The following is a 23,069-nucleotide window of genomic DNA, read 5'->3' as shown; positions in this document are numbered from 1 at the left end:
TCCAAAGATAAAAATACTTCTTTTATTTTTTAAGTATCTTAAAACAGTCCAACAGAAGTCAATTCTAAATCCACAGTTCTGAAGACATGTTGCAGAAAGTTAAAATAATTATACTTTGAAGGAATGTTGAGATGCAAGAAAAAAAAAGGTGAGCCTCCCAAAAAGATAAACATATGGGTAAACCCAAACATTAATTATATAAAATATTAATAATACTGAATTTGGAGCTGATATAAAGAACTAGAGGAACTTGATTAAAATTAATATATTTTAACATCTTTGTGTTGTTTGGGAAAAGGGTACAGATATTTACCATCTTTAGATGTTAAGTTTGTTAAATTTTTAAGGGTAATGAGAAACTTAGGATGTTTAAATTTCAAATCAGTAGAAGGAAAGTATAAAATAGAAAATTCAACCAATTCAAAAAGAAGACAGGAAAGGAATAAGGATGGGAAAGAAGCATAGAAAGCATAGAAAAAGAAAGAGAAAGTACAAAATAAGATGGGAAAAATAAATCCAAACAGACTTGTACTTCTGCACTGTGGTGAGACAGACAATCTTAAGAGTTCTCCCTACAAAATATTAGATTCTGGAGAAAACAGACTTGTTAATTCATCACTGAGTTGTACTATATAAGGGAAATTTCCAGGTCCCACCCCTCTACACTCACACAGAGGGGGAAAAAAAATGAGCTGAAACAAAAGCAGGAAAGGAGCAGGAAGTACGGGCAAGAAGCAAACCTGAAAGGTGGAGTTCACCCTAAAGGCAAATGCAGATAGCAGCCTGCAGCCGACCTCTGGAGATAAAATCTTCGGATAGTGTAGCAAGGTTAGGGAGCTGAAAATAAGACAAAGACAACTGCATTCAGCCAAAAACGCTGAAGGGGATACAGTGGAGCCAGTGGGTTGGTACTGCCTCACTGGAAGCAAACCAAATCATATCTGAAGGGAAGCATACCCAAGTTAGGTCTTTTGTCTTCCCACAGATTACGCTCAGCCGTGCACTAAAGAAAACAAGCCAAAACGGTACACAACAAATCCAAAACTTCAGACTTCTAAGTCTTAAAATATTGAAATGATAAGAAAGAGAATGTGAAATATTTATAAAAATTATAAAATTAGAAATGGACTTACAAAAGACTAATGAATAAACAGGAGAATCAGAAAAATACTCAAATGAAAAATGTAATTACTGAAAATTAAAACCATTATTAATGTTTTAAATAGATCAGACACTGCTGAAAAATTAATCAGTAAATAAGAAACAGGCTGATGAAATTAACCAAAATGCAGCAAAGATAAACAAGATGATGAAAAATACGAGAGAGCAAGGGACATGAAAGATAAGAGTAAAAAATTCCACCTTTGTGCAGAGTCCCAAAAGAATAGAGAAGCAACATTTGAAGAGCTAGTGGTTAAAAATTCTACAGAACTAAAATGAACTGAAAGATACATGAAGCCAGCCTATGCCAAGAATAAATAAAAATAAACTCACATCTCCAAACATTACAGTGTATCTGTGGAACACCTAAGAGGGGAAAAAAAGATTTTATTAAAAGTAGAGATAAAAGATAATATGTCAGATGCTGAGGTACAAAGATGTTGAAAGACTAACTTGAGGCCACAGACTAAGCAGCAGAGTTGGTGATATACCTCTTTTACTCACTTCAGAAAATACACTTTTAACTACTACTTTATGTTCTCTTTTTAAACTGACCCAAACTGTTTAATTTTCTTAAACTTTTTTTTTAACTTTCCAGTTGTCCAATGATTTCTGGCTGAAATAATTACAAGGATTCTTAGAAAATTTTAAAACATGTATTATATGAAAAAGTAATATACGCTTCCCTACGAGTTTAACAACTTTACCAGAATACTACATGTAAAAAATTTTATAGTCGTTGATCCAGAGCGCTAAATATTTACGTGGTGAGTAATTTCTGATATTCTTGCTCCAAGTTATTGTCTTTGATAACCCCAAACTCCCTGTTAAAAATCCTTGTTAGGGAATTTTCACATTTCAAGAAATCTAAAACTAAAAGTTCTTACCTAAATGAAACTTTAAGCTGCTTTCATTCGTGTTTGTATACTTTTATTTTTATTATCTTTTCTTTAGATTACATCCCGGAAGGATATAAACTTGAGAAAATGCCTCCAAATCAGTGCTAAGGGATATTTTGGTGTGTTCTAGAAACATTCTCTGTGCCCACAATCTTGTATCTGATGTTTAATGCAGCAGGCAAAAGGCAAACGCAACAACAAAAGGAGAAAGAGGATACCCATCAATTTAGTAACTGTGTGTATTTGTTGTGGGTATGACATCCTTAATCTCATCTCTAAATCTTCGTCTACAAAAACGTAGAGGAGATTCAAAACCATCTAACCCACTGCTTTTAGACCCTGCAGACTGGCCAGAGGAAATGGACTTCTTCTATTACCTTACATTCTTAAAGACCTATCACTTTCAATTCTGGTGTCATCCTTCCCTTAATTGACCTGTATGGAGAGGTCTTTCTAGTTCCTTACAACATATACATTCCTGCCTAAGTCCCCACTGGACCCCTGCCACACAATTTATTCATTCAGTATTTACTGAGCAACTCTGTGTGCCAGGCATTATGGTAGGTTCTAGGTGTATTAAGAAGCATTAATTGAAAACACACTGCTTCAGCATTAAAAAAAAAATCAACTTATCAAATGTACATAGTACTTTAGTCAAAGACATATACATTTTTAATAGGTTAGTTGGCAGTAGAATTCCCCATGGCTATTTCCTAAAGGAGTGAATTTCTTGAGCAATTCTGTATTTCATAGAAAAAAAACCTGTTCTTTGCTATAGCATAGCAATGATTTGGCCATTTTATTTTTTATATACAGGCATATATATCTTCCTCCCAGTGTTTCCACAATCTATGGAAAATGTACTAACACTGACCATGATACTCTTTTTATTCAAAAGCAATATAAAATAGCTTTAGAAATATGAGGAAGGTAATAGTTTACATTATTTCTTGTTATATTTTTATGCTTTGTGCCAGAATTTACTTCCCATAACTGTGCTTGATATGGAACATTTTATATTGTATTTCTACATTATTGAAAGTATCTATTAGTGTTCAATTTAAAAGAGCTTAATAAACTGCTAATCTGAGAACAATGGTCTTTCCCTTTTTTCTGAACATGCTTATTTATGTAGTGTGGAAATCTGATCCTGTTCTCTTCCAATCAGCCAACAGTTCTTTTTGTACCTCTTCTGGTAGTTCATAGAAAACTTCGGGATCAATGTCAGAAGGAAAAGTAATTTTCTCATCAGTAGAATCTTGCTCTCTATTTTCTGTAAGTCCTTCATGATGAGAGACTGTTGCCAGCGGTTGCTTATGGCTATCTGTAATGCGGTTTTTGGAGAAAAGTTGCTCACTCTGCAAATTTGGAAATGAATGGAAAACAGATACAGCAGGGTTTGTATTTGAAAAGTGGAATCCTTGAGATTCTTTCGGTCCTTGACTCATTCGTTCATCTTTTAAGCTACTGTCTAAATAATGTGAATAATCCTTTGGGCTAGACAGGTAAGAGGAACTACTGCTACTTACACCTGATGTTCCTGGTTCACAGGGAGATACAGAGGATATCTGTTTGCTATTGGATAAACGCTCTCTAGGATTTAAAGAGCCATCTTGCATTTGTTTTGTAGAAAAAAAAGATAATATTCCTCTAGAAGCATGTAATGGACAACTCGAACTTCCTTTCCCTTGAACTTTTTCTTTAGATTTCCCAGAAAGGATTTCTTCTTGAATATCTACTGGAAGCTGCTTAAAGACTTCTTGGTCAATACCCTCAGGAAGTGACAAGAGTGGGAATTCATTACTGTCTTTTTCTCTAGAAAACTTTGTAGTATCTGGTGGAGATTCCCCAGTTCTTGTACTCTCAATTCTTCCAGTTGGTAGAAAATCCCAATTTGTTTCTTTGTCTTTGGAAAAATCCTCCATATGAGTGTCTTTCATTTTCTAGAACATAAAGATAACAGAATAATTTAGATACCTGATACCCTTTAAATATACATGCTGCTGAAGTGTGACTATAGCAATTATCCAACCAACATGATTCTATCTGGCTCATAACCGCAATCCTTCTGGCAGGTTCCAAACAACTAGAAATGATTAATCCACCAAAATCCGTCACACTATCGTGTGGATCTTTACTCACTATTCCAGGAAGAGGATTTCTTCCTAGACAGTACTAAGCCAGAATATGTATCCAGAGGCCTCGAAAGGATCTTAACAGTCATGTATTCAAATTTCCAATTCTGTGAATAAAAGAATGGTGGCCTATAAAAGTAAACAATTTACCAAGGGTATCTAAAATACATGTATATGCACAGATAGCATCAAGGGCTGGTTTTCTAAAATTCCCTACTTTGAATTGTAACATTTAACTGAAAGAAAAAAATACTTTTATGACAAAAATCCAATATCATTGTAAGATCTAACACTCTTTCATATTTACATGAAATACAAATTTTAAAATGCCTTCCATCTTAATTTGCATAATTTTTTCACTTATATTTTCCCTTCAGTTTGAAGCACCACAAAAATATATAGACAGTCAAATACAATTCAGGAAACATCAACACAATAGTAACTTCAAAAAAGTAAAAGGAGAAGAGTTTGGGGCCACTGTATCTATTGAACACCTACTGTATGCCAGACATATCCAAGGTACTTTCACTTATGTTTACCTCTCTAATACTACTGTGAATATAAGACCTTTAATTCTCATTCTACAAATTAATTAAAAAGAAAGAAGTGAACATCTTTAAAAATTTCAGTTAATAAATAGAATAATTTAAAAAGTAACTTGAGGAGGGCACTAATTGATTATTCCCATAACACTATTCTGTTCTCATTTTAAGTTTCAATGTAAATGAAAATATTACCAAAATTATATTGACTGATTATAACAATAAAAATAAAATAATAAAAACATTTTAAATTAAGAATTAATTGTAGGCATAAAAATTTAGGAAAAGATTATTTTTTAAAGCATTCCACACTTAGTAAAAAATAGTTTGCCAAGTGGCCATAAATACAGCATTTTGTTTTAGTATTTGAAAATATGACTGGCCTCTGTCTCTCTATTACCATACTCTTAATTTCTACAATTGTAAAATGAACAGCCATCATCTATCAATACAGCTACCAGAATTCAGTATAATTTCAAAACCAAGAAAATTTAAATACTTCAACAAAAACACTGGGGGGAGGGGTTGCTGGTAGCTTATGTATAAATTAACACACAACAAAATTTGATTTCCAGCATTTGAAAATATTTTCTTAGGAGCTAATCATCATATTCCTATATACTGTTATAAAATGTTTACAGAGAACTCCATAAAGGTTTTCTCTTTTATCCAGTGATGCTTATGTTTCCTTCTTAGATCACAGTACAATATACTTAGCAGTAGTAACCATAATATGAAAGGTACTATGTACAAGTCAGTCATTCAAATCTTATCACCCAAAAGAATCTCTAAATTATATCAGTTAAACACAAACTTATATTTGTAATTTAACCATACAAATCCAGTGATAATGTACTTACAAAACTACGCTTGCCAGAGCGTGAAGTTGTTGATAGTGATGGTGTTAAGTAATAATCAATAGTCCCTTTCTTTGCAGTATTTAATGCTTTAAGGTTACAGAAGCACACACTTAAAAGGGTAAGATGAAATGGCATCTTCACATTCACCATATTTCGAAACAGTTTCATAAGTATATCAACCATTGGGGTCATCACATCATAATTTCCTAAATAAAGTGTTCAGAAGACAATATATAAACATATTATATCATAATTAATATTAAGAGATTAATGTACTTTATATTGCTTAGATTAAGAAATTAAAATCCTAAATGGTATCACTGGGACAACTTGACATGTACTGAATGAACCAGGACATCTCAGCATCAGTACTAAGTGCTAAACGAGTTTTCAGATTTGAAATACAGGACTTTAAGTTATGGAAGAACGCTGAGGTCAGAAAAATCTCCCCATAAAGCTATAATATAACTGAAGAAAATGGTAAAAATAAATAACCATTTTGAGATTCTGGAATGAATCAAAGGCAAATAAAGTGAGAAGCACTGATTTATGAAAAGCTGCTAGAACTTAGGTAATAAAGTGAGGACAGCAGCCGTACTGGCTGGAGTCATTTCTCCCATTTACCCAGTGCAGTTGGCTCAGTCATTTTACCAGGGTGAGGCTGGCTGTGAAAACCAGCATCTTTGCTGCCAGAAAGGACTGACCTGATTTGAGGCAGAGAACAAAAGCCCACACCCAGCAGTGTTGCCAGAAAAATGAACAAACTTGGTAGGAAACAAGTGAAATCGCATAGCTGTGGAGCCCAGGGTTGCAGCTGTGGCTGGGATGAGTGAAAGATCAGTGGACCGGCCATGAGTTTAACCAGGAGACCTGGGAATGAGAGACTCATGGAGGGCCCACATAAGCCCTCCTCAGCACCCACGCCGACTGAGAGGCTGCACGCACAGAGAGGGCCCAGGCTCCCCACACGTCTCCAACTAGAAAGGCAACAAGCATACCAGGGGCGTGCAAGAGGGCCCAGCAGAAAACAAAAGCCAAGCAGACTTGAAAATGGCCTAAATTTTGAAAGTGCTCTTCAACCCATGTATGTATCTGCTAACGGAGATGAAAGCCTTCCAGGCTGCAGCATCTGAGCAAACCTTTGACCAATTATTGTCTAACCACCAAACCGTGCAGACACAGGGGAAACCTCCTAAGGAAGCCAAAATAAAAATTTTTAATTTAAATTAAAAAAAAAAAAAAAGCTGAGCAGAGAAATCACGAGAAACATATCACAGGGGAGGTAGATTTTGCATCTTAAGTACAGACAAGTTACAAAGAAAAGAGGAAAAAAAGCCCATAGGGAAAAAGTCCAAATCCAGAGTTGCTACAATACAAGGTTTTCTAGTGAAAATTCCTAACAGAACAAACGTATTTAATAGCTCACTAACACCCTGTGAAGACTACCCATCTTTGGATCGTATTTCTAACTCAAAGTCTGTTTTATTAAGAGTTCAACCTGCTAACTAAGTTATCAGAAAATTAGCCCATTACCTGTCCCTAACTTCTGAATCACGTGGGATGGAATAGGGCACTGCCGACTCTCACGGCTACAGTGCTTCTCAGATGAATACCGACGGATTATTAACCTTACTGTATGTGGCTTCCTTCCATCTTGGCAGACTCTAAAAATAAAGAGAAAGAGGAAACAAGGAATTAGAAAAAATATTATCTAAAGATTTTTCTAAATGGTCTAATATACCTCATTTATCTGAAGGTGCAAGATTTAGTAACTAACAATTATAAAGACAGCTGATAACTAGGCAGTAAAGGTCCCTGAACAGCCCAAGTAAATTTCACAAAGTCTAGGCACTAAAGGTCTTAACTTTTAAATGTAAGCTCTCAGGCCTCACTCAGAATTGAGTGCTATCAGAAAAAGAACAGAAATAAGATATAATTATAACAAGCCATTTTATATTCCAAATTCAAATCATAACTAAAAGCAACATTTTAAAATCAGGAAATTTAAGAACCTGAGAATCATTCACTGACAGAAGCAAATATATAAAAAATGACATTTTTACACAAAAAAATTACCAAAAAAATTTAATGAGATTATTTTTGTCAAAAAGCACACCCCTCAAATAGATCCAAAGGAGTCAGTAGTATCACCATTATATGGCATATCACAGCAATAATGTGAAAGATCAATTATATACTATATTTAGGAAGTTAAGAAAATGTCCATGCATCTTAAAAAGCATTCCAGCCAAATGGTCTTAGTTTGGGTGTTGAAAACAAAAACAGAAAATTCACTTAAAAAGTAGAAAATGTAATTAGTAGAGAAAATAAATGTCACCAAAGAATAACATTTTCCTTCCTATATGTATGGCTATGGATTAAAAAATCACAAACATAAAATACAAATATTATTAAACATACTCAAATTGATTTTGAATTATAAAATATAATTTTATAGTAAATAACTATTTTCTTATTGCTTTATCACAAAACCTGTTGACTCCTGCTTTGCTAAGATAATAAAATATCTTAAATGGTTCCTGTAAACATGTTACTAGTTTAAATATCCTCCAGTTAAACTTGTTCTATTAAGTTAATACTCAATTCAAAGAGTATGATTTGGTTCCTATTACTAATTAAAACATACTAGAAAAAGGTTATACTCGAAGCAATCTTAAAACCAGTGCCTAGAGAATGGATTAAAAAGTATATGATTTTATACCTCTTACATACCTATAGTATTAATCATCATATGCTCTAGATCATTCACACATACACAATTATTCTTTTTGCCAGTCACTTAGACGGTATTAAATATCTCAGTCACTAAATAAGGGGCCACTGTGTGGAAGAGGGAATGGCAAGCAGAGATAAGGAGAAATGGTTAATAGTTGGTATTTCACAGGTTTTAGAGCATCTAGCCTCATTTCTGGGTTGATTCTTCAAATAAGAGAACCTATAAAACAAACTTCTCATGGTTTCTCCATGTGCAGAACTGTTTCCAATGGCCAGGCATTCACAGTAGTCTTACATTTAGCTGAAGCAAAGCAAATGACCCAGTTTCACTAGCATACTCCCAGGCCCAGGCTGAGTCATATCACTGAAGCTGGGTCATAGAGCCAGCCAGCTGCATGCAGCAAACGGTGAGCTGCATGGTGCTGCTCAACACATGAGAACCGCCACAAATGTGATGGCAAAGTTGTAGGAAATTTCACTTCATCAGTTTTCTGAAAGCTGGAGTCATCCAAAAACCATTTTCTCTAGTCACAGTAGCCATCCTAACATCACTGCAGAAGCACACCTACCCAAAACTGTTAGACCTCTGACACCTGGGAAATAGATACAGGGTGGCAAAGGAGCATCGGAAACCTAAAGGTCTTGTTCAGTTTATGCAATGCTGTTCGTATACCCTTAAACCGCAACTGACACCCTTCAAGTACTTACAGACCACTAAGCCTGCACATAGCCACAGTCACTCACTGCTCACACAGTCCCATTTAGCCATTCCATTCATTGGCTCCATTTTCTTTCATAGTCTGAGGCACAGGACATAAAAGGGTTCTTCTGCTTTTTCCATCACTGTTGCTCTTAATAATTTCCTTCCCTCAACCATCATGAATTTATAGATGTAGAAATTCTGGAGGTACCCATGAAACTCCCTTTGGTAACAATCAGCAGTTTAAGAACTGCAGTCAACCATAATGTTATGAAAATTAAGACTAGTGGAGATAGATGAATTAAATTTAGTTAAGAGCATCTGTCACTATCTTTGCTATTCTCTATGAAGTAGAGAAGTTCAGTGAGAAATCATCTATCTTTAGATGTTTAGTCTCCAGTTAAACAGTAAGTTCCGAAACAGAGCAGCAAGTATTCCTTCCATGTACTATAAACAATCTGTAAGATGACATGCAAAATGCAAAAATCACCTGTTTAAAAGACTAGCAAGTAGTTCTTCAATCTTATTTTTAGCTTCAATTTCTGATGAACATTTTTTAAGTGAATCTTCTTCACTAAAGGACTACCAAAGAAGCACAAACAAGGATTATTATAAACCCAAATAAGCATATCCAATTATCAGTGTTTATGTCAAATAAATATTCAGCAGCCTTTACTAACTCACCTCTTGTGCTTAGTTTGAGCCATTTAGTTCACTTTTATATTAAATCTTTTTACCTGCAAGTTATTGCACTCCACTAGAAAGTACACTGGAAGTCAAGAAAATTACAAAGCTCTAGTATCAACTCCAAGCTTTACTTTGAGATTACAGTGAGGCTCTTAATCCCCTAGGACTTGAATCTGAGCTTCACCTTGGGCAAGTGATTTAATCTTTCTAAAGTACAGTATCTTCATCTTAAAAAAAAAAAAAATAACAGGAGGAAGAGGGAATGAGGGAGGGAAAAAATTTTAACAAATGACAGTACTACCTACCTGGAAGGTTTGTTTTGAAGATTTAATGGGATAATTTGTATAAAGCACTTAGTAAAGTGCCTGTCACACAGGAAAAAGTCACTCAGTGTTACCTGGATGATTACACCTTTCTTCATTTCCTAAATCATTACACTAATCCAAAAATAAGATTTTTAAAAATTAAAACGTTTTGCCTCCTATATAATTAAGTGGCATTCAATCAAAGTGGCTAACTTGAGATTTAAATACTAACTCTTAGAGTCAGTGTAAGACTATTTATTAATCTAACACAATGAATAGCATTCTCATAGGGAAGGGAACATGTACTAACCTAATAAGCAAACTAAAATAGACAGAGCAGAGCAGTAAAACTAGAAATCTTTATCTCAAATAATGTGACAACCAGTACTCAATCAAAATAAATACCACCATCATGTACCTGAGGTGGCCCTGAGGGCGTCACAGGAGAGTGGTCCTCTCCAAGACTGAGCTTCTGGATACGCTGAGCAACTGAAATTCCTAATTCCTTTTCTAATATTTTGGATGAAAAAGTCTGAAGATCACGCACATTACTGATACCCAGTGCTTCCAGACGTTTGGCAGTTTTATACCCAATACCTGAGCAAAAAGAGATGCACGTGGTGTTACAGTAGCTTTTCTCCTTAAAACTGGCTAATTAAAATATTATATATTATATAGATACATCAACCACATCTTTTGATAGCATAATTGATATTTTGCTAAGATTAAACTTTATGAAAAATTTGGTTATTCTGCTGCTCAAGGCCTCTGAGTTATGGACCATCTTGAAAACCTACCAACTCTAGTATAATATAGTGAACAGACAACCAATAAATGCTGTCTTGATAAAATGAAATTTTTACCATTTGTTATATAACATTGCAGAAGTACTGAAGTTATTATTCATGTAAAGAAAGACTGTCACTAGAGCAATTAAAATTAATTACCATGTGCTAATGATTAGCTAACATGACAGATTCCTATATACAATACTACACATTTATATCTGGAGACAGTAACCATCCCAAATACAACTTCAAGCCAGAAGAAGAACAAACAAATCTTCTCATCAGCAAAACTCCTATCACAAAGTTCTTACGCTACAACTCAGCCACACGTTATCACAGGAAAATTGCTCAGGCAATTTAGTGCCCCTTTACTCCTTTCATTTAAAAAAAATAATTCTACAGTTGTCTGTTTGCCTTGCACAGTAAAAGAATCAAAGGCAATGGGTGTGTAGGGGGATTATTAAGTGAAGTGACAGACATTTTCACAACTGAAAAAAAAGGGCTGGTAATTTGGCAATAAGAAAAGAGAAAGTCTGTAAAAAAACGAAAACAAGAATTCAAGTAAAGCCGAGTAATACACAGTCCTCAATTTATTATAACTTGACATAGTGATTATTCTTCAGAATGCAGATTCAGAGTCATCCAAAAACCTTTAACTTAACTATTATACCAAATTAAGGAAGGCAAGGCAGTGTTTAACACATTTTGGAATCCAAACATGGGTTACATGGGTTAAAAAAGTAAAGTCATGACATCTAAACATTAAGCTTCAGTTGTCTTAGAAATTCACTTCCCCAGAACCCTATTATAACATCTTAATCCCCAGCAACGCCACAGAAGCGAAGTTTAACATAGCCATTATTGATGGTCTATGAAAACATAAGTATTTGGCCTTCAAAGATACAAACTTGCCCCATGACCTGAATAGGCCACAGAACCCCTCAAGAAAATCAGTTTTTTCATCTTCAAAATAAAAAGTTGACGTAGATGTTTTGGAAAGCCCTTTGTCACCCTAATGTTTTATATATAATCCCAAAACAGAATTAGTGTAAGACCAACTCCCCTCTCTAGACCTGATGTACAGTCTAAGAGCATGAACCAGAGACTAACAATAAAGGACCGTGTGTTTCCAGGTTATAACATTCATGATCATGTTCAAACTACACAAAAGCAGGTGAGACTATAAAAGCACTTTCATATATTTCCTCATATAGATTCCTTTCAGAAAACATCAGCTTTTTGGGTTTTTATCAGGAGCCAAGTACACAGACTCAAAGAATTAATTACGTGTATCTGTAGTTTTTAAACTTAAAGAAATACAATAAAACCAAATATATTTGTCTTACCAGGGATTTCCTTTATGTGGTTCAAACTATGAATGAGATCTTGAGAACTTTCAGGTAATAAGACTGTTTGTTGATTTGGTTTAAAGACACCAGAAACTAATTTTGCCAATAATTTATTAGAAGCCACTCCAGCGCAGCCAGTGAGACCCAGCTGAATGTACATGGCTTCCCGCATCTCTGCTGCAATCTGAGATCCAACCAGCAGTCTGACGTGCAAGAGGTCACGCAGGTTTACAGCTATAAAAACAGCCAATTTGGTTAAAAGCCACCATCAAAAGTTTTAATTTTCCTTTTCACAAATGAGTTGTAAAAAGATAAAAGGCATAATTTTCACCCAACTCCACCCCTCAGCATCACGATCCTGCCACCCACTTAACTCATCTCTTTGGGTCTTCACAGGAATTCTGTGAAGTAAGTAACTACTGCAAATGGTTTCCAAGGACCTGTGACAGTCAGTGCACACTGGCAGCGCTTAATGATTAACAGATTACGAAAGCTGATCTCTCATAAAAAACTCCTACTGGCATTAGTAGAATTTTTATTTATGTTTACCTGCAAGTAATCATAAAAATGAAAGTATTACATTAATGAGAAAACATTACAGCTTTAAAGAGCTGAATCTAAACTTTACACACTAGTGTTATGTGCTACTGAAAACAATTTTGGATTTGTATATAGTTTAAGAGAACTTTTATTAAAAATGTAGGGAAATTATGCAGAAACAAATTTTCTTAGGTATGAAAATGATATTAGAGTTATGTAAGACAGCTGTTAACTCAGGAGTATTTATTTACATTTGAAGTGTCATGACATCTGTAATTTACTTTCTTTTTTTTTAAATGAAATATAGTCAGTATACAATGTGTCAATTTCTGGTGTACAGCATAATAGTTCAGTCATACATATACATACATATATTCATTTTCATGTTCTTTTCCATTACAGGTTACTACAAGATATTGAATATAGTTCCCCGTGCTATACAGTATAAACTTGTTTATCTAATTTATATATATTAGTTACTATCTGCTAATCCCAAACACCTAATTTATCCCTCCCTACTCCACTGTCCCTTTGATAACCCTAAGTTTGTTTTCTGTGTCTGTGAGTCTGTTTCTGTTTTGTAAATAAGTTCGTTTGTCTTTTTTTTTAGATTCCACATATGAGTGATATCATATGGTACTTTTCTTTCTTTCTGGCTTACTTCACTAGAATGACAATTTCCAGGTCCATCCATGTTGCTGCAAATGGCATTATTTTATTCTTTTTTATGGCTTAGTAGTATTCCATGGTAGAAATATACATCTTTATCCAGTCATCTGTCAATGGACATTTAGGTTGTTTCCATGTCTTGGCTATTGTAAATAGTGCTGCTATGAACACTGGGGTCCATGTATCTTTATGAATTAAAGTTCCCTCTGGATATATGCCCAGGAGTGGGATTGCTGGATCATATGGTAAGTCTATTTTAAGTTTTTTGAGAAATCTCCATACTATTTTCCATATTGCCTGTACCAAATTACATTCCCACCAGCAGTGTAGGAGGGTCCCCTTTTCTCTACACCCTCTCCACCATTTATCATTAGTGGACTTTTGAATGATGGCCATTCTGACAGGTGTGAGGTGATACTCATTGTAGTTTTGATTTGCATTTCTCTGATAATTAGCAATTTTTCATGTGCCTACTGGTCATTTGTATGTCTGCATTGGAAAATTGCTTATTTAGGTCTTCTGCCCATTTTTGGATTGGGTTGTTTGCTTTTTATTACTAAGTTGTATGAGCTGTTTATATATTCTGGAAATTAAGCTCCTGTCAGTCTCATCATTTGCAAATATTTTCTCCCATTCCGTAGGTTGTCTTTTTGTTTTCTTATGGTTTCCTTTGCTGTGCAAAAGCTTGTAAGTTTAATTAGGTCCCATTTGTTTATTTTTGCTTTTATTTCTATTGCCTGGGTAGGCTGCTCTAGGAGAACACTGCTGAGATGTATGTGAAATAATGTTTTGCCTATGTTTTCTTCTAAGAGGTTTATAGTGTCTTGTCTTATGTTTAAGTCTTTAAGCCATTCTGAGTTTATTTTTATGTATGGTGTTGGTGGTTTGAAGTGTCGTGATATCTGTAATTTACTTTCAAATAGCTCATCAATCTATCAACCAAATCTATAAACAGAGCAAGATAAAGCAAATGTGGCAAAATGACAACAACACGTGAATCTACAAGGAGGGGCATAAAGACTGTTCTCACTGTACTGTTCTGTCAACTTTTCTGCAGGTTTGAAAAAAAATTTTTTTAATTTTATGGGAAGGACAAAGATTTCATAAAGAATTAGATGTTTTAGGATGTAAAAGCTAGCTCTCTATAATATGTTCTAGCCAACAGAATCCAAGTTTGCTTTAAAAATTATACAGAAACGTATTTGGAACCTTATTACTACCTAGACCTTGAAAGTGACAAAGGAGCCACAGGTAAAAAGACACATGAAAAGCTTCATATCTTCTTCTAAGAGAGAACTGTAGCTCTATCCTTTTCTTCTTAATATCAGGGAAGTGGAGAGTGACTGAAGATTGATGACACCAGCTCTCAAAAAAGGGGGTAAGAGGAAGCATGTGCTGGCTGAGACCAAGGTGCAGGTAGGTCAGGGCAAGTCTTACACAAAAGCAGAGTAGCTTGCCTCTCTTGCTAAGAGTTGGCAAAAATAATTGAACTGATAAAAATGACTGAGCTTGCAAAAGATGGCAGGTAGGCCTGGACAAGCTTCCACAAGGGGTAACTTGGGAAGTTAGAAGGCAAAGCGGGGCCTTGGTGCTTTGGGGGAATAGAAGGGAACAAGTGAAAGAGGCAACAAAGGCAAATTTAGTCTACCTAAAAGTTTGCTTAAAAATGGTTTTAGGAGAATAAAAAATTACTCTAAAAAGCCAATTCCTGTAACTTCAGGATCACCTAAAGAAGTATGACACCTTTGAAAATACCATTTTTAAAAATGGTAACACAGGACTGTGTCAGAGAAATGAGAAGTGCACAAAGCACAGAGCTACATGTCATCAAAATCTCATTTTCTGCCTATTTACTATGGAAAAGCACTATCTAATTTTTGTTCTCTTAGATTACCAAAGTATGGCTATACCACCAACAAAAGCCATAAAACTTTCAGAAAGACACTGTCACCGCATTGAACTGATTGAACATTAAGAAATGTAGATATTTCTAGTTACTAAATAGAATGAATAAGAACCCACTTACCCTGATTATTGTACACATGACCAGACACAGTCAGTGCTGCAATCTCGTCACTTTGAAGCTGCTGTAGTCTCTTCCCCACCATTTCTGTGAGATCCACAAAATTTTCATCGAACCCAAGTCTCTCAACAACTGGACTAAATTCTTCCAATAACTCTAAATTAAAATAATATTGGAGCAGAGATGTAACTGATTATAACTAGAATAGATTTAACTCTTTTATATTTAAAAAATAACAAAATATGTTAAAGATTTTACATATATTCACAGTTCCACAATATCTTTAATAAGGTCTTCAGTTAACTGGGATTTTTTTTTTCTGCATCACATTCTGAGTAAAGGCAGTATTTTCCAACAAAATAAGTCCAATAATAACATTTCCTGGGCAGATACTCATCACAATATATTTAGCTCCATCTCCTACACCTGTAATTTTTTTAGCTGTAGTACATTAAATATCAAAGCCGTAGGTCAAAGAAGAAATTATAGTCTGCTTAGAAAAGTGAAAACAAGTAATATATTCTAGCTATATTCTTCACGATAATTTTTAAGAGGCAAAACAAAATAAAATTTTAAATTTCCAATTAATACTGAGTCAAAAAGAAAAGTCATTTAATTTTCAAAATACATTACAATGCAGTATTTTGATTTGTCACCCTTCAGCTCATTCCTTACGGGCAGAGATAGACCATGACTTACATGTATTTGAATGTCCAGCATCAAGCACAGTACCTAGTGCTTAAGTCAAATGTTTACTAAATTAAACTGAACCAAAATTTGAAATAAGTTCAAAAAGACTTATCAATTCTCATTTTTAGGATTAAAAGTAGTAACTTTGAAATCACTGAGAAAAATTCTCACTTCTCTCTGAATCACCTATTGATACTAGCTGGATGGCAGAGAACAAATTATTAGCCTCATTATATAAAAATGCATAGGTTCTTAAAGTCTTATGATATGAAAGCTCAGAAACCAAAGACCTATGTCATTCCACAGAGGTGACTTTTTTACACAAATACTAGAAATACGTTCTGTTTTATTGATGCCAACACTGACAACACCAGGGGAAAACAATAAATATAACAACTTGATCTGGTAACCACCAGAAAATCACGTCCGACCCTCCTAGACAAAACCATTTATCTACTCTGAGGAATACTGAGTGTGTCCGACAACATAAAAGGATCCTTTTGAATTTCCCTCATCAATTTCTATTTTTTTCCCCCAAAAGTATATACCTGATATCCAGCAGTAACAGATAGAAAATAAAAGTTTATCAAAACAATACTATATAATAAAAATAAAGGACAAGGTTTTAAGTACTAAGCTGAAAAGCAAGTTAAATAGAGAATCACGTACAAAGCTGGTGGATCACTGAATAGTGATTGATCCTATTGGTTCTATTACTAGGTCACAGGAATAAATCACTTATCCCACTCCCAAAGTTAACCTCTTTTTGTCAACGTCATAATCAAGATGCATTTATTAAACATATGATTACACAAGGCCAAAGAGAGGAGTCTGTAATTAGAGAAAAAAGCTATCTAGACAAAAATGTATATATACTGTAGAAAATATGAAATAGTAAGGTTATACATCATAAACAGGTCTGAGATAAATGCAGCTTAGTATCAGAAAACTCGATACACGTTTCTGCATCTTGCCTTTTATTCACTTAACGACAAGACATATTTCTATGAGTCAAATAGTACAGCACCAAAGCTATTCTTTTTAATGGCCATATAATAGTCCATCCTAGAGAAGTCGGTTTATTTAGCCATTCTCATCCTGATGAGCATTTGTTTTCATTCCATGCTAAAATTATGAACCATGCTACAATTAACATTTTCCTACATATCTCATTATTTTATTTCTATTAGATAAACCCTCAGCAGTGATACTACTGGGTTAAAGAATATAGTATGTATCTTTAATTTCAAAAAATGTTTCCAGATTGCTTAAAAAAGGCTGTAATACTTTGTTTCTACTTTTTCTCACATTCTTAATTTTTTTACAAGTATGATGGATGTAAAAATAATTCAGATTTCCTTAGCGCTAATGAATTTGAGCATTCTTTTTCTATATTGTTGGACATTGGGTTTGCTCTTTTTGTCAACTGCCTACTCATATCCTTTGTCCATTTCTCCTGAATTTCTTTTTCTTGGTAATTGTCAAGAACTTCTGGATACTTAACTGCTACAAATAACAAAAGAACAAATAAACATAATAGCAAAAATATAAATAAAAAGCTGATTCTTATACATTTTAAAATTGTATCTACTTGCCACATGCCAGTACAAATGTGGTTTCACTTTTCCTGTAATTTACTAAAACACTAAGATTCAAACCTGAACCTTAGTAAGGGGGAGTTTATCTGTCATGCTAAAATATATAGAAAATCTTAGAAAATACTAATATACCCATTATCTTTGCTAATAGTTCCTAACCAGTTTTTAATTATGTTAAACATTACTGAAGCCTCTCTCAACAACCATTAGTGCATTAGAGTACAGCATATTTCTTCATAATTCATTTAAACTTGACATTTAAATTAAAAATTTAAAATATCTGGTTTTCTTTGGTATATCTTCTCCCATTTTCTCCTTTAAATTTTTAAAATATTTTCTCATATTTATAAAAACACCAGTCATTACAGAGTTCAAATTCCAACTATACATTTTTTGTCACCATTATTCATATTAAGTCATCCTCATGTAAATGTTTTTTTAAAGTGGGAAAGACCAAAGTAAAAAGGAACTAACTTATGGCATTTTATATTTATTAAAAGATTCATGTAGTTAACAAGCACCCTATATAAAAATTAATGCTGAAACTACATTGCCCATAATCTGTACCTGTAACCTTATATGACATCTCTCTGTAACGAGTCAAGTCTTCTCCATTAATCAATACTAGCTGTGGACACTTTTCTTTAGCATCTCTGACATTCATAAGTTTCTTAACTCCAAGCTTCCTAGCTTCATAGTTGCAGGTAACCACCAAATATTTCTGCTGAACCCCTGTAAAAAAAAATAAAATGTTTTATGGAAAAACTGAACAGGATTGAAGAAACATCTTAAAATATAATTTACCAATTCCATATTATAAATGTAAGTTGTAATGCAATCTGTTTAGATAAGAATAAAAAGCTCTCAGTTAAAAAAAAATAGCCTCTACTCATAAAAGTCCTATGAAGTACGGTTTAACAAAAACGACCATAAACCAACAGTTCTAGGGCGTCTTCAGCAAAAAGGCACAAATAAAATTCTTCTAGGGTTTTTTTCCAGACAGTAGAAAACCAAACTAAGTTATACTAAATTAACTCTATATAACTTTATATATAACTGTAGACCATCTTTTACCAAAAAAAAAAAAAAAAGCAGATGAAAATAACTGAGTACAATTAACTGGTGGCTGCTTGACATCCTCCCTTATCTTCTGAGTAACTTTCTAAAGAATTTCAAGCAAGGTTCTGTTACAGCTGCCAACCTACAGCAGTTATTAGGGATCTCCCCCAGTAAACGTTCTAATTACTGAACTGTTCTTCACAGTAATCTGCAGAAAAGATTAGACAGTGGGGTGGAATGAAGAGCCCCCTATCAGAAAGGATTAAACTATGATCATGCACAGACTTTAAAACTTCTAGTTTACTGGTGGCTTAAAACTGCTAAAATTATTTGCTTTTCTCTTTACACAAGTTGACTACTTGTTTACCACGATTAAAGTAACATTCACCTAAAATATGTAAAACACAAACATGTAGAGGGAAAGAAAAGGTTATGTCCATTCCCCTAATGTAAGACATTTTGTTTCTAAAATTTTGATATTATAAACCAGGCAAAGAAACATTATTTCATTATTTTTGATATGTTTATGCCCAAAAATAGAATCACTGGGTCAAAAGTAATAATTTATGATTCATCAGTTAACTATATAAAAAATCAGATTAGTAACTTCAACTGAAAAAAAGTCTTTTAACACAGAATTATAAGGACTCAGCACTATGTCACCAGCCCAAGTACTCATTTGTTTGCTAAGTACAAATGAAAGACTATGTTCACTTTCTCCTAGAAACTTTCAGCATCACATCCCTCACATCCTGGTAATCATTCATTCCTGCATCTTAATTACACAATACCTTTTTATTAAGCATTATTTACAGAGCACCTTGTTACAATGCTACTAATTACAAATACCTTTAGGAGAAAATTTAGGTCCCCTTATCCTCACTCCTTGACACCCTTAGGAAATTTTAAAGATCCCAGACTGACCTTGGCAAAACTAGTAATCAGTCATCCCTTTGTTCTTTAATAAATCAGCTTGGTTGGGTTGAATTAGGATTTATCAGAACCAAAGTAGACATCAGAGCAGCAGGTGAATAAAATTGCTCTTTATGCTTATATTAAAAGATAAATCCTTACTACATGCATAAAAGAAACTTTCATAAATTTACTTTTCCAGTTTAAGATATAAGAAGAAATGTTAAAATAAGCCAACTTAATAGTAAGTAAATCCTCAATGTAAAATTTCTCTTTGCCTTTTATTTTAAAAGGTACTTACGTTTTTTATGGAAAGCTTGTACTATATGCCTTAATATTTTAGGTTCTGTTCAAAATTCAACTGTTTTGTCAGATGTTACGCAACAATTCAAGAGTTATGGGGAGAACAGATGAAATTTTCCATTAAAATTAATACAAGAGGATGTTCTTGAAGTAAGGTGGTGGTAAAATTTCAAACACTGAGAAAACGACTAAATGTTTATTATGTTCTTTCTGTTCACTTATTTGGCTGGCTCTACCCACCGTGTCACATTCACCATTTGTTAAACGAGGCTTATAAAGTTAACACCTGGTAGTGAAGCAAAGATAATTGTCTATAAAGCATCACAAAACTGCTTCCAACATTTACTAATATGATTAATAAATCAGAATATAATAAACATAATAATGAATCCTATTATACAATGAAAATAGTATCAAAGTCCAGAATTACCTAAAGGTTTGTCCTTTAGTTCTGGATTTGAGATCATTTCTACTTGTGCATAAAAGCAATCCAGATCCACGTGTACTATGACTCTAGATGAAGAACTTCCTGCGGGTACCACTTGATCATGAACTGTAGCAAATTATGCAAAGAAATACAAAAATACTTTCAGGCTGCTTATCATCTCTGAGCAATTGCCAGATCCCTGAAACATGGTAACTGAGAAAGAATACAGAGTAATTTTTAAAGTTTTTCCTGGGTTTATTACATGTGTCAAAGAATCTGAAAATTAGACATGAGAAACTCCATCTACAGTAGGGTCTTCGGTCTGGTTTACTTAGCATTTCTTTGTTTACTGTTTTTTTTGTTTGTTTGTTTTTTCAGAATAGTAATAAAGTTTAGGGGGAAAAATTTTTAACAATAAGGGAAGATGCAAGGGGTAATCTACCATTTGGAAGTTTATAGTAAAACTTAGAGTAAATTGGAAGGAGTAGAAAAGTTTAAACACTGATTTTCAACCAACGTAATTATTCTAAGTGGCGTGTCCTTAAATTGAAAAAGTAATCTGAAATACAACACGCAGAAGACGGAACCTATGGTTCCCAGTGTACTATATTTAGCTCCCATACGAGATCAGGATTATCTGGTTCAATGCTGAATACCCAATACCTAAAACAGAACTTGGCATATACTAGACTACCAATAAATACTTGCTAAATTTAAAGATCGAGTAAGTATCTCTTGGATTTTAAAAAGCCAGTTCATGTCTTGGGGGAGAGGGTAGACGGGTAAGACAGAGGAGATTCCTGCTCTTAACACCAATTACAAATAAGGTAGGCTAAATGCAATGTGCTATTCTGGTTTGGATCCTGGAGCAGGAAAAAAAAATTGCGGAAAAAAAAATTGGTAAAATCTGAATAAAGCTTGTCCTTTAATCGTTATTATGCCAATGTTAACTTCTTAGTTTCGACACATGTTCCATGGTGATGTAAGATACTTTTCATCTCTCCGTAAGTCTAAAATTATTTCAAAATTTAGAAGTTTTTAAAAGGAGGTGGGGTGTGGAAGCAGGGAAGGAGAGCCCTGGCCCCAGGTCCCGGGGTTGAAGCGGTACAATGCAGGGCCCAGAGGCTGGAAGAGGGTCACCGGAGAGGCGGCCACTGCAGACGTGCCTCGTCCTCGGTTCCGATAAGACCCATCGCTTCCCGTCCGGGCTGAGGCCGGGCCCAACCTCCGCCAAGTGGGCGCTTCCGCAACCATTAGGCGCCCGGTTACCTCTTCGGCTTTCACTGGGCTGTTTGAGGGATTATAAATGCACCCTTCACAAACAAACTGACGCGCCCACCCACTCCTACTGGGCAAATCCACCCCTTCCGGGGTCTTCGCTTAAAAACACCAGGCTTCGAGGGCAGCTCTCTCGGCGGAGCCGGGAAAACGAAAGGACCCGCGAGGGGCGGGGACGGTCGCACCCCAACGGCCGCCGCCGCCGCTGCCGCCCCGGGCGTCCGCCCGCCCCGCCCCGTCCCGCCCTGCTCATTTACTACAAGGGAGGCCGCCGGGTTCCTCAAGCCCCCGCGCACCCGGCGAGCCGCCGGCCACCCCCTCCTCCGCCCGTTCCATAGCTGGAGCCGCGTCCTCTTCCTCGTCGCGGCCGCCTTCCGGCTCGGGCTCCACCCCCCGCTTCTCCATCCCGCGGCGGCGGCCAACCGCAGCGCAGCTTCCGGCCGCTTCCGCCTGGTCTCCAGGGAAGCTGCTCCGGGCTTCGGGCCTCGCGCCTGCGCAGTCCGGGCTGCCCCGCCCGCGGCCGGGAGGTACGCGCCGGCTGGGAATCCTGCAGACCCACGTGCGGAGGTTCTCTTCGCCCAGGCGGGACAGGGAACGAGGAGCTGTCGTCCCAACAGCTCATTTTTTATCTTGAGGTCTTCAATTAATCTCACACCACAAATGTTCACCTTTCACCTTTACTCAGAAGGCCGCCTGTTCTCCTGATCAACTGGTAGCAAAATCGTTCCCTTAGACGCTGAATGATTTGTGGGAGTGAGGGAAAGGATAGAAATTAGTGTAAGAGCAAAGCGACCGTGGAAACTAGTATGATTAGCAAGTACGTTAAAGTTTGCTGCATTTTGTTTGTTTGTTGTTTGATTCAAAGAGACTATGACAGATTGGACCCGTGAATTTTTAATCGTCTAAATTGAATAGTATTTTGATACATGAGCTTGGGAGTCAGGTAAAATCTCCAATGCTAACTGTGACTTTGGGCAGGTTAAATAACGGCTCCGAGCCTGTTTCTTCACTGTAAAAAAAAAAAGAGAGAGAGAGAGAGGGAGAGAGAAAGGAAAAAGGAAGGAAGGAAGGAAAAATTGTGTTGAGTGTCTTCAGATTAAATGAATGAATGAGAAGTAACATACGCTTTAATACTCCGGTGTTTATTAAACACCAGGTACATGGAAAGATCAAAGGTGCTCAGTAAGTGTTCATTTTCTTTTGTCTTCTGTTGAGATGCCTTGCGTGCCTCTGTGTGTGTGTGTGTGTGTGTGTGTGTGTGTGTGTGTGTGTGTGTGTATTTCTTCCAATAGAGAAAATTTAGAAATTTCTCTGTGTCTGTATATATATATATATTTTCACACAAATATTTTGGGTTTTATGCAGGATTCTGCTCTTACGAAATGGACAGGAAAACTTTGGGAAACCC

At 35.4% G+C, this 23,069-nt stretch overlaps 1 protein-coding gene across 4 annotated transcripts; it reads right to left on the bottom strand.

Moving 5' to 3' along the window:
* POLI (DNA polymerase iota) lies at positions 1-22,094 on the bottom strand. 4 transcript variants are annotated; one of them, XM_074355368.1, is made up of 12 exons: positions 21,958-22,094; positions 20,387-20,509; positions 18,250-18,414; positions 15,398-15,550; positions 12,160-12,396; positions 10,444-10,622; positions 9,524-9,615; positions 7,131-7,261; positions 5,598-5,803; positions 3,248-4,003; positions 1,495-1,527; positions 1-837 (listed from the first exon to the last, which is right to left on the bottom strand). In XM_074355368.1, exons 1-12 carry the CDS (start codon positions 22,064-22,066, stop codon positions 760-762), a joined length of 2,262 nt encoding a protein of 753 aa, XP_074211469.1. In that variant the 5' UTR covers positions 22,067-22,094; the 3' UTR covers positions 1-759. The 4 variants fall into 4 exon arrangements, 3 of the variants coding, with proteins under 3 accessions (XP_074211469.1, XP_074211468.1, XP_074211470.1); XM_074355367.1 differs by having other exon boundaries at positions 21,919-22,081; XR_012503337.1 differs by having other exon boundaries at positions 1,495-4,003; positions 21,919-22,081.
* Between the last annotated feature and the right edge of the window lie 975 nt (positions 22,095-23,069).

This window comes from Camelus bactrianus, chromosome 30 (genome assembly GCF_048773025.1).
Source record: "Camelus bactrianus isolate YW-2024 breed Bactrian camel chromosome 30, ASM4877302v1, whole genome shotgun sequence".
Lineage (NCBI taxonomy): Eukaryota > Metazoa > Chordata > Mammalia > Artiodactyla > Camelidae > Camelus > Camelus bactrianus.
This window is presented reverse-complemented; position numbering and strand designations above follow the sequence as displayed.

Excerpts from the sequence above, each read along its gene's own strand:
- POLI (XM_074355367.1), bottom strand. The coding sequence starts at position 22,066 with ATGGAGAAGCGGGGGGTGGAGCCCGAGCCGGAAGGCGGCCGCGACGAG. Across the intron at positions 10,623-12,159 it reads CCACATAAAGGAAATCCCTG|GTATTGGGTATAAAACTGCC; the intron begins GTAAGACAAATA and ends CTTTTTGCTCAG. Across the intron at positions 4,004-5,597 it reads GCTCTGGCAAGCGTAGTTTT|AAAATGAAAGACACTCATAT; the intron begins GTAAGTACATTA and ends TTTATGTTCTAG.